Below are 12,811 nucleotides of genomic sequence, written 5' to 3' on the forward strand. Positions count from 1 at the left end.
TGTGCAGAACGAAGAACAATCATCAGATCCACAAACCAAATGCCTTACCAAAGTTTTGCAGGTGGTTAATGTAGAGGTCCCATTTCTATGTTTAAATCGAAGCCTGAAGTTCTCCCCTGAAGAATGCAGTATATACACTCTTCTAATAGCTCAATGGACTAATAAGCATGAACCATGCTGCATTAATTGAGACCTAGATTAGATAGAACTAAAAGTCAAACTATCGAAAACACATGAATTAAAAAAAATCACAACAGAATGTTTTTCGTATAAATCCTTTAATCAATTTATAGAGCTTTACATATGAATTTATTGCATTGTGCCTATCCTTGATAAAAAATAAACCAAACCAATTCCAATTTCTTAGGAAAATTCAAAGGAGGGCCTTCCCCCTCCTAAAGCTAGAATAATTGTACAATTACTTGCTCAGATTAGAAGGGGTTATCCTTGGTCAACATTAAAGATTTTGCTTTCAATAGATGCCAAAACATCTCTGAATGCCAGACTTGCATCTTTGCTGGACTTGAGTTCTTGCCTGATATTAGGCAACAATCCAGGTGGAACTTGAACTGTGAAATCCTTTAATCCAAAGTTTCAGGTTTTCTATTCATCTGCCCAATTCCCCCACCCCCAACTATATTTCTTGCAGTGCTGCCAAAATCATCTCCACTATACCCATCTCTTAATCTAATTACTGGTGGGCTGGGACAACAGAATCTCTGGCACTGTAGCAGGAAACCTCAATCCCTCTGTCAACCAACATCCCACAGGAAATTTAATTGTCCATGTATCACGGCAGTGCAAAGTAGAAAGGAAATCAAAACACCATAGCAAACAAATGGGCTAAATCAAATCATTAACAAGCATTAATCACCTTCTGAAGTAATTAAGCATCAGGTATAGATGGTCGATTTGTTTGCCATATAGTCCAATAATTCAATAAATTTGTGCCTCCTGCTTCATTAAAAGAATTTCACATTTTCAAACTAAAACACCTTATTTTTTCCCCAAACAAAGCCCCTCCTGCACTTGCCTACCTGCCTCCATCTCCGTCTCCACACTGCTTCACTGGAAGCATGAAAATGGGCCAGAGATGCCTCTGATTGAATCAGTGCCTGAAAGGGTTTACATTTTCTAGTTTTTCATTAAAACACCATCCTCATGGGATACTCCGATTGAAAAACAGACAAAATGTATCCTGTATCCAATATATAAACTGACATGAATTGTTAGCAACTTACACCGAGGTTACCAAAGGAGAAGCTGACAAATAACCCATCACCGCTCTCTGAAGAGTAAGGATTTTTGAGACTCTCCTTTAGGGACAATGAGGTGTGCCAAACTGAAGATGAATCTGTAACCAACTCTATCACATACAAAGATAACAACTACAAGTGGAAAGGTGGTATTTTACAAGATTCACTAATACCCCACAGGGGCAAAATAAGTACAACACAAAGCACTAATTCTGGACATTAATTAATAAAAAATAAAATACTACAGATGCTGGAAATCAGAAATGAAAACTGAAAATATTTAAAATACCAAGGAGGCAAGGAAGAACCTGTGGATACTGAAGCAGAGTTAACGTTACAGGCCAAAGACCTTTCATCAGAACTGTTCTTATGAAAGGTCATCAACCTGAAATGTTAACTCAGTTTCAGTGTGCACAGATGCTGCCTTGCCTTCAATATTTCCAACATTTTCTGTTTTTATTGCTAATTCTGGGTAAATACTTTGGATTACAATAAATTAGAGCCATACTGGTTACTGACTAAAGAAAAGCTCTAAACCAGTTGTTAAAAGTACTTAAAAATTTTGTTTGTATTTGGTCTGTTGTTACTGAAATACCAATAGTTAGTGGTCATCAAGCTTGTCATCTGCTTTTTCAGCAAATCATGTTGAAAAAAAGTTTTTAAAAATCCCCTTGTTCCAGAAAGAAAGCAAATTCTATCCAAAGGTCTTCATGAAAATATTTTTCATAATGGCCAGTGGAACTTCTTCTCCCCTTCTTCCTCAAGTCAACTGTTTCTTTGCATATTAACACAGATTTTCAGTTCAAATTGACAGTAATAAGATTTTTCTTATAAGAATAATCTACCATTGGACAATCACAAATTATAGTGCAACATGGGAACTTCATATCATGCCACACACATGTAATAAGCCTAATTCACATCCACAATTCAAAGTGAAGTCACAGGTCACTCAAAATTATATTATGTTCTAAATTTATATTATAAAGTTCAAGCTTAAGATTAAATTGACTGCAGCTGCTAAATAGCATCACATTTCTTGATGAAATTATTCACTGAGTCACTGATATCTGGAGCCTAAACTTTATTTTCAAGGCGACATTTTGCATCCTGTTCTGCTGGGGGAAGAAATATAATTTACTAGTTGTAATCTTAAGGAACAAGAGGACAAGGCTGAAATAAAGGACAGTTGCAGCATTTCTAATTGATTCTTTAATTTCTGTCTTTTCACTATTATTCATAACTTGTTTTCTTGTTTTACAGACAACAGGCAATTTTGCCCCAAAAAGCAACTGCAGATTGCTGTAGCAAATTTAACCTGTTTTGTTTGGTAATGTATGAGTAAATCACAGAAATGGTGCTTGTTCACAAGGACAGTGGAGAGAATTTGTTATAACGTTTCATCCTTGAATAAACTCAGTGCAATCTTGACTTTCCATTACAAACAATGCAACCCCTGCAACTGTTACCATATAGCACATATAATTTGATAGTGAAATTCTGTTAAGTGGGATCAGTGGACACTGTTCTTTAAGCACGTGGAATGTATATGACCAAATTAACAAAACCGACTCCTCATTCCTGTGCTACTTAGCGTTAGATCCAAGTACAGACTTGGTAAGGATTTTTTTCTAGCCACTTAGCACTTACTAGCAGAACATCCAGATTCCAACACTAATATGATATTAACAGGAGGGAAACAGCATACCTACTAACACGTAGATAAAGTTTTGAGTATCCATCCTATTTACAAGAGGTTAGGTCTCTTTTTAAGGCATTGTGTAAAACAGGCAGCAAAGTGACTAATTGGGAAAAAAAGTATTGGTTTTCTAGTCAGAGCAAGAGTTTAAATAGGAAAACAGTGGCCCTGTAAGAGATGTTACTCCAGTGGCAACATAAGGCCTTACATAAATATTTTTATTTCTTCCAATACATTATATACTTTGCGTCTACCTCAAATTATCAACTTGTGTATCATTATTAAACAGCAGAGCTTTCTCTGAACTGGGAACTCCTGAGGTTGCAAGTGTTCATGTGAGGCACACAGTCCTTGCCAGCAAGTCAGGTTCTCACTGAAAATCAGACCATAAAATCCACTTCAACTGTTTTTTTTTCACAACCATTTTGCGTTTAAAAAAAACACATTTCAAAATTATCATTCTTGTATGTAATGAGATCCTGCACTGGATTTTATGGTCCCTTGAAAATTCAGTCAATACATCAATCAGATCAGAACAAGTCCAGGAGAAATTTTCACATGAACACATTACCAATACACTACATTTAGACAACTGCAATACTGAGCGCTTCACAACATAAATGAACACCAGTTGCTGGTGTCAGAAGCGTTGACATTTATCTTGGGAGTAGAATCCCATTTATTGCATAGATATATTAAAAAAAAATTTGAATACTTGCATGAGATAAAAAATATATCTTTTAAATGTTCATTCTGGCAGTTATTGACCAAAAAAACTCCAAATTCCTCTGGAGCTGGTCCTTCAATCTGTTCTGATAATGCCTCCTGCTGGATCTCTCTTCTCAGTCTGAGAAAGTGAAAGAGAATCTTCTTAGGGCACCAATCAATCTGGCAGCTTTTGCCAACTTATTCTCAACCCTCACTTTATAACTGAGACCACTGGCTTCTTATATTCCTTTGCACTTCATAGAAGATGAGTCACTGATTATACATTCACTGCTCTTACTCAGCTGTGGGCTTCTTATAATCCCGACAAAAGCTCATCACTTCCTCCAGCCACCCACTTCCAGTTTCCATAGCCATTATCTGAAGTCTGCCACACTGATGGACAAGGCCACTTCAGGTCTGCGGGTCCGACCACGAACTACCTGTCTTTCACTGTTTTCTGTGGATTCTCCACTCTGATGTGCAGTAGCTTGTTGACTGTTAAGGAAAAAATGTTCAGTTAATCTATATATTCCTAAGTTTAAGATTTGTGTGCAAGTTTAAAATAATCTTTACACTTGTGAAAGACACTAGAATGACTTATTATGTTTAAGCCATTAAGTTCTTAAGGGTATAGATTCTATTTAAAACAAAATTTTAATTACGCAATTCTTTTCTACTATATTTATGTTTCAATACTTCAAATGTGTAATTTCAACTCATGAAGTAACAAACATTAAATTGTATTTAAACATGTGCTATTATTGCACTATTAGGAGACACATCAGAAGCATTGGAGGACTTGTAGAAATCAGCTATATGTACAAGATGATAATCCTTTTTCCTGCTGCTTGCGTTTTTCATCTTTCCTTGGGCCGGGTGAATAATCATTTTTTTTTTATTATTCACTACTTGAACTGCAACTGCTAAGTACTTCTGTATTAATTGTAAGTTCATAGAGAAATGATTCAAGTCATGGGTTTGATCAAGATTAAAAGACCATTCTATCAGAAGTACACACCAATTAATGAACACGGGATTGGTATGTGTCGAACTCATCATTCAACATGAGGTTCCAAGTGCTGAATGGCCAACCATTGCTCATATTTTAAGGTGAGCTGCAATGGCCAATGAGCTAAGGCATTGGACTTCAAATCCAATGGGAATTTCCCACCCACGTTTGAGTCCTGGCTGCAGCATTAATAACTTTAGCTTCCAAGGGTTCGACGGCCAACCATTACTGGTAATTTTAGGGGTAGCAAAGCGGCGTAGCTAGTGGAGCTGCTGCCTCACAATGCCAGAAACCTGGGTTCAATCCTGACTTCGAGCACTGTCTGTGTGGAGGTTGCATGTTCTCCAAGACCACATGGGTTTCCTCCGGGTGCTCCAGTTTCCTCCTACATCCCAAATATGAGTAGGTATGGTAGGTTAATTGGCCACTGCAAATTGTTCTTTATGTGTAAGTAAGTGGTAGAATCAGGGGGAGCGGAGTTGCTGATGAGAATGTGGGGAGAATAATAAAAGGAGTTAATGTAGGATAAGTGTAAATGAGTGGCTGATGGTCAGCGCAGACTATGACTCTAATGAAGGGAACTGTGACTTCATGACTGGACTGTTCAGAAGCCGCATTTTGCTACTATTGTCCCTCAGGAGAAATACATCACACACCTCCATAATTTGCAGCTTGATACCATCTCCTGATTCTGTTGTTTTCTGTGACAGACTTAATCTAATTTAAAATTGGAGTGCTTAAATTATATCCTACTGTACAGGACTATAAAACACCCAGACCTTGGCTGTACAATAAAAAAAGGAAACTTGGCAAATGACTACCAGCATTGAGCTATGAGGAAGAACATGTTTATTTCTCCCCAGGAAAAAGATGGCTAAGAGATCCAAGAGAAGCAGTATTTTGATGGATAGTTTTTACAGCATGACAATAAATTGATAATAAATTTATTTAACAAATAAGTTACCGTTTGTTCTTATTACTGCCTTCAAGTCTGAGTTTCTCCTTCCCAATGTCATCAGTCACGGTGCTGAAGTCTTTGTTGTTGTCAATTAACAGATTCTATGTGAATAAAATATTTGCAATTATCCAGTGAAGTATAAACAAGTGAGTTTCTGCAAGAGAGTTTGATCATTTCATCTTTCAGCATATGCACAGAATATATTTTAAAGCTCTGCAGAAGTGTGTTGGTGAGTAGAAGAACCTCAAAGGTAGCCAAGATTGAAATTTGAGGGAGGAGATTTCGAGAACAGAGCATTAAACTCAGAGAGAACCTTGGGAAGGCCAAAGCTTTGTTCTTTGTGTTACAAAAAGAACATGGAACAATTGGAGGAAGTGCGAACAGATTCACAATGATGATGATAAGAGAATAGCCTGGATCTCTTTTCTAGGGTGGAACAACACTGTCATAAGCCTATAGCTGTGCTACAAACTGGCATGTAAAGCAAAGGTTTAGAATGATGAAATTAACGTTAGTTAATATCAAACTTACCTTAACTCCAATGACATCTCCATCTTTCAGATAATATGGTGCTCCCTGCAGGCTCTGTAGTTTCTTTTTCTTCTTCTTCTTTGAAACTTGTTGGCTCTAAAAAGAGAAAGGTGAGAAACACGATGCTTACAGTAACAAGCTCAGCAGTGCCACAAAATCATGATGATGAGAAACAGCGGAGTTCTCCCCACTGCCTTTGCCAATATATTTTCCACAATCAATACCTAAAATGGATTAGTTGATCATTATCATATCAATAATGGAGCAACATTATGGTATGCAATTTGGTTGCCAAAGTTCGCACATTACAACCTTAACACTACTTCGAGTGTTTTAAAGTTTTGGGATATCCTGAGGTCAGGATGGGTATTAAAAAAAAGAAAAACTAGCCTTATGCAAAATTAAAGTTTTAAAATAAATACTTAATCCGCAAAAAGAGAATTCACATAATCTGAAAATGCAGAATTTTATCTCTAAATATTTCATATAAAGTAAGGATGTCACTAAGAAGTACTTAAACACTCAGGAAGTACAAATCAACTGTCAGCATCTTCATTTCAATCTCATTGCTAAGGTCCAACATAAATTGCAGGGAGAATTTCAAAAAATTGCTGCTGAGTTGCAGACATGATGCACAAACTTAATAAAAAGTCACATCACTTTTTCCCAATAGTGATAATTTGCAAAAATCTGTCTGTAAATTGATTTTTGAGCAAGGGGGAACAAATTACATGTGGAGGTGAGGTTGCTTTGCTTTCTATTGCACTCAGGCTGAGGCAGCAATGCTCAACTTGATCCAACCCCAGGAGAAAATCCCAGCAGCCTATCATCTACCCCATGTCGGTGGGGAGGGCTGACTCCCTGAATTATCTGCAGGCTGTCCCCCGTGCCAACGCCTATGACAGTTCTATACTGAGCCCATATGCACCAAACCCTTCAGTGCTGTGATGCTTCCCCATTATAGAACTAACTCTGACTCTCCACCACATAAATGGGATGGCATTTAGCTCTGATGGCCTGTGCTGGAACATTGCAGATAGGGTCTAATGTTGAAAGACCTGCAATTTCTGCAAAATTGCAATTTAAGTAGGACCTTAGTCATCAGCATATTCTCCACCGCTCTGAAATCAAGCACTGATTTTATAAATTTGAAGGGTAATAAAGAAACAAGGTTGCGATGTAACAGTAACTCAGTAAAATTATAGTGGAGTCTTGAACGGTATTGTGAAACAGAGGCAAGTGTTCTAATTGTGATCAATCCAGTGATGCTTGATGCCATTGCTGGGGAATGGGACTATTCACCATTAACTATTTAAAAAGCAAATTTATGTTTCTGCTGGAAATCTAAATCTAAATGATAGAATTCTTTATTAAGATGGAAAGTGAAGTAGTTCAATTTGCAACAAGAATCTTAAATCTAAACAAAGGAAACTATCAAAGTACAAGGAATGAATTGGCTATGATAAAGGCACTTCATTGCAAGGCATGAAGGTGGATAGTAACTGGCTAACTGTTAAGAAGTGACCACAATTAAACATTCCTTGCTGATTTGCCAAAGTACAGAAGGAAAAGTGACCCAACGATGATAAACAAAAGAAGTTAAGGCTGGTATTAGATCCAAAGAGATGTCATATGAAGTTGTCAGAAAAAGTTGCAGTAATTCTGAGGATTGGGAGCAGTTTAGAGTTCAGCAAATTGGACCGTATTGATTAAGAGGGCAAAAGTAGAACTTGCAAGTAAACTTGCAAGAAACCTAGAAGTGGACTATAGATGTAAAAAGAAAAAGATGAAGACATGTAGATCTCTTACAATCAGAAATGGGAGAATTTATAATTGGGAGCAAAGAAATTAAACAATTATTTCAGTTTTGACTTTTTAGACAGGACACGAATAACTTACCAGGCATGAAGGGAATCAAGACTCTAATGAGAAAGAGAATTAAAGGAAATTTGGAAAAAAGTAAAATGTGAGAGAAATTAGTGGGACTGAAAATCAATAAATTCCAAGGGGATTCCAAAGTTAAAAAAAGAAGTAGCTATAGAAATAGTGGATGCATTGCATGTCATCTTCCAAAATTCTGTGGATTATGGAGGGTGGTAAATTTAGCTCCACAATTACGAGAAAAGAGGAAGGGAAAACAGGGAACTACAGATCAGCAGTAGGGAGAATGCTCAAGTCTATTATAAATGATATGATAACAAGACACTTAGAAAGTGTCAAAGGGATTAAGCAAAGTCAATATGGATTTATGTAAAGGAAATTGCATGACAAAACCACTGGAGTTTTTCTGAGCTCGTAAGTGGTAGAATAGAAAAGAGAGAACCTGTGAATATGGACTTTCAGAAGGTTTTTGATAAAGTCCCAGATAAGAGGTTAGCATGAAAAATTAAAGCACATGGGACTGAGGGCAATAAGCTGGCAAGCACTGAAAACTGGAGTTGACAAGCAGGAAACAGAGTAGGAATAAATGGAACTCTCTTGGTGTGGCATGTGGTGATACACAACATACATCAATGATCTGGATGAGGAGGAAGCAAAGAGGCTTCAAGATGACTTAAGCAAGTTGAGTCAGTGGGCAAATACATAATAGATGCAAATGCAACTGTGAAATTATACTTTCTCTGTCAATAAAGTTATCTACTTTGGTTGTTGTGATGAGGGCATATTGTGATGAAGGTACTGTGATTTTGCAACGGGATATGGATAGATTGAGGGATTGAGCTAAAACCTGACTAAAGAAATTTAACGTGGGGAAATATGAGGTCATGTACTTCAGTAAGAGAAACCAAAAGGCAGATTATTATCGAAATGGAGAGAAATTGCAAAGAAGTGAAGTACAGAGGGAATTTAATTAACATAGCTATAGGAATCAGTAGAGTTATAGTGGATTTGAGTGGGAAGCCACCGTCACTCTGGCACCTCTGTGCTTGATTCAGTACTATTCTAACGAAGCTCCATGTATGGCAAAGGAACACCATTTCATCTTTTGATTAAAGTGCCTAACCATGTTGTGATTGCCTTAATTGTTCACCAATGAATTTAACAATTTCAGATCATAATCACTTTGTTTTTTCAGATGTTAATGGTATACCCATTTATGCCTTGCATAGATCCAAGTTTTCTTTCTATTCTTGTCCTCCCATTATCACCCTCAGCCTTCATGCTCCAATCCTCCACCCAAGTGAAGACTTTATTTTTGTTTTCTGCCTGTATTTGGTTATTTGCTTCTCTATCCTTTTTCAGCTTTGATGGAAGGACACTGGAGAGTGAAGTAGTCCAGATTTCAGGTTGCAGTTGTTGTCTACTCCACTACATACTTCTATTAATTCTGCTTTTATTCCATTGTCAACAATACCATTTGTCAATTTACCTGCTGAGAGCTAAGTGAAGGATGTGTTGATTTTATTTGATTTGTAAACTGCACGGAATTGGAATGATTGCAGCAATGCAATGACGTCCACTATCAGCAAGCCCAACATCTCTTGAAACCTCTCAACCAAATGCTTTATTTGCAACAGTGCTACATAATTTATAGAGTTATGACATAATTATGTAAGTTACTTTGTGCCTGTCACAACTACGACGAGAATGCAACCTACAACAGAAAGTTGCTTGGATGGCATTTTTTATATGAGTAAACATCTCAAAATGATTTAATGTGGGAATGTTAGATAGCAAAAGCTTGTACTGGTACATAGGAAGTAGCTAAAGTAAACATTGGTCCTTAGAGGATGCAAGTGAGAAATTAATAATGGAAAATGACAGATTCTTAAAGTTAGTTTTGGACTGATAGAATCCTGCAGAAGACACTAAAAACATCCCAAGAATAATAGATAATCAACCAGCTACAGGGAAGGAGGATCTTAAAACAATCTCTACTTCTAGGACAAAATTAGGAGGCAACTAGTTCCATGCATCCTAGGATCTTAAAGGAAGTGGCTGCAGAGACTGTGGCTATGCTGACTATAATCTGAGAAAATTCCTAGGATTCTGCAGAGGTCCCCCAGAGGACCGGAAAACTGCAAATTCAAGGAGACAGGCAGAAAGCAGGTAACAAGAGGCCAGTTAGCCTAATATCTGTCATTGGGAAAATGCTGGAATTTAGGAGATAATAGCAGGATATTTAGAAAATCATTAGATAAGTAGAGCAAGAGCAAGAGAGAAATTACGTTTGACAAATTTGCCCAAGTTCTTTGAGGATGTAACAAACAGGATGCAGTAGGAGAACCAGTAAATATATTTGGATTTCCAGGTGCCACATAAAAAAAATTACTGTCCTAGGTAAGAGCACCCAAGGTTTGGAGATAATATATTGGAAAGAATACAAAAGAACCCAACTAAAAAAGTCTAAATTATTGCCAGGGGGATGGGAACCAGAGTGATAGGTCAGAGGTTGGTGCATTCAGTGTACAAGTAGATGCAGCATGTAGAAAGACTGTGAGGAAGGATGGGCAGTGGAACGGGCAAAATTGCAGTCAGTTGGATGGGCTCAAGTGTGCCTACTTTAATGTGAGAAGTATCAGGAACAAAGGTGATGAACTTAGGGCATGGGTAAGTACATGGAACTACGACGTGGTGGCCATTACAGAGACTTGGCTGTCGCAAGGGCAGGAATGGCTGCTGGATATCCTGGGGTTTAGATGTTTCAAAAGGGACAGGGATGGAGGTAAAAAAGGTGGGAGAGTGGCTTTGCTGATCAGGGACAGTGTCACAGCTGTAGAAAGGGAGGATGTCCTGGAGGGATCGTCCACTGAGTCAGCGTGGGTGGAAGTCAGAAACAGGAAGGGAGCGAACTCTCTACTGGAGAGGGACAGGAGCAGACGATATGGGAAAGTATTTAATTGGGGGAGGGGGAATTATGATGCTATCAGGCACGAACTTGGGAGCATAAATTGGGAACAGATGTTCTTGGGGAAGTGCACAATGGAAATGTGGAGATTGTTTAGGGAGTACTTGTATGGTGTTCTGGATAGGTTTGACCCATGGAGGAAGAGTAAGGATGGTAGAGTGAAGGAACTGTGGTTGACAAGAGCCATAGAATATCTTGTCAAGAGAAAGAAAGAAGCTTACCTAAGGTTTAGAAAGCAAGGATCAGACAGGACTCTGGAGAGTTACAAGGTAGCCAGGAGGGAGCTTAAGAATGGACTTAGGAGAGCTAGAAGGGGGCATGAGAAGATCTTGGTGAGTAGGATTAAGGAAAACCCCAAGGCATTCTACATACTTGAAGAATAGGAGGATGACTAGAGTGAGGGTAGGACCAATCAGGGATAAAAGAGGAAACATGTGCCTGGAGTCGAATGAGGTAGGGGAGGTCCTTAATGAATACTTTGCTTCAGTATTGATCAGTGAGAGACCCCTTGACATTTGTGAGGATGGCGTACAACAGGCTGATATGCTAGGGCATGTCGATGTGAGGAAAGAGGATGTGCTGGAAATCTTGAAAAACATTAGGATAGGTAAGTCACCGGGGCCAGACGCGATATATCCAACATTATTATGGGAAGCGAGGGAAGAGATTGCTGCGCCTTTGGCAATGATCTTTATGTCCTCACTGGCCATAGGAGTAGTGCCAGGTGATTGGAGGGTGGCAAATGTTGTTCCTTTGTTTAAGAAAGGGAGTAGGGATAACCCTGGGAATTACAGACCAGTGAGTCTTAATCCAGTGGTGGGCAAATTACTGGAGAAGATTCATAGAGACAGGATTTATGGGCATTTGGAGAAGCATAGGCTGATTAAGGACATTCAGCATGGCTTTGTGAGGGGCAGGTCGTGCCTCACAAGCCTGACTGAATTCTTTGAGGATTGATGAGGTAGAGCAGTGGATGTGGTGTACATGGATTTTAGTAAGGCGTTTGATAAGGCTCCTCATGGAAGGCTCATTCAGAAAATCAGGCGGCATGGAATCCAGGGAATCTTAGCTGTGTGGATTCAGAATTGGCTCGCCCAATTCTGTGTTCAGTTCTGGTTGCCTTATTATAGGAAGGATGTGGAAGCTTTAGAGAGGGCACATCAGAGATTTACCAGGATGCTGTCTGGATTGGACAGCATGTCTTATGAGGATAGGTTCAGTGAGCGGGAGCTTTTCTCTCTGGAGCGAAGGAAGATGAGAGGTGACTTGATAGAGGTGTACAATATGAAAAGAGGCATAGATTGAGTGGACAGTCAGAAACTTTTTCCCAGGACGAAAATGGCTACAGGAGGGCGTAATTTTAAGGTGACTGGAGGAAGGTATGGAAGGATGTCAGAGGTAAGTTTTTTTTACACCGAAAGTGGTGGGTGCGTGGAACACACTGCCAGCAGAGGTGGTGGAGGCAGATACATTAGGGACATTGAAGAGACTCTTAGATAGGCACATGAATGAGAGAGAAATGGGGGGCTATGTGGGAGGGAAGGGTTAGATAGATCTTAGAGCAGGATAAAATGTCAGCACAACATCGTGGGTCGAAAGGCCTATACTGTGCTGTAATGTTCTACATTCTAAAAGATTTTTGGATTAGCAATCTGTGTGTAGTGGGGTGCAGCACCAATCAATGCTGGGGCCTCAACCATTTACAATCTATATTGATGGCTCACACTTGGATGAAGGGAATGAGCGTACTGCAGTCAATTTTGCTGATGATACAAAAGGGGGGAATGCCAAGTTGGGAGGA

The 12,811-nt window shown here is 38.8% G+C and overlaps 1 protein-coding gene across 2 annotated transcripts in view; it reads right to left on the bottom strand.

The window, feature by feature from the left end:
* Window positions 1-267: 267 nt before the first annotated feature.
* The window catches only part of usp40 (ubiquitin specific peptidase 40), a 102,637-nt gene continuing 90,093 nt past the window's right edge, over window positions 268-12,811 (bottom strand). For both annotated transcript variants that reach the window (XM_052028716.1, XM_052028709.1), the window contains exons 30-32: window positions 6,162-6,257; window positions 5,637-5,731; window positions 268-4,158 (exon numbers count right to left, since the gene is read on the bottom strand). In XM_052028716.1, coding sequence (XP_051884676.1) covers window positions 4,038-4,158; window positions 5,637-5,731; window positions 6,162-6,257 — 312 coding nt within the window. In that variant the 3' untranslated portion in view covers window positions 268-4,037. The remainder of the gene's footprint in view (window positions 4,159-5,636; window positions 5,732-6,161; window positions 6,258-12,811) is intronic.

The sequence above is a fragment of the Pristis pectinata genome, chromosome 1 (genome assembly GCF_009764475.1).
Source record: "Pristis pectinata isolate sPriPec2 chromosome 1, sPriPec2.1.pri, whole genome shotgun sequence".
Taxonomy (NCBI): domain Eukaryota; kingdom Metazoa; phylum Chordata; class Chondrichthyes; order Rhinopristiformes; family Pristidae; genus Pristis; species Pristis pectinata.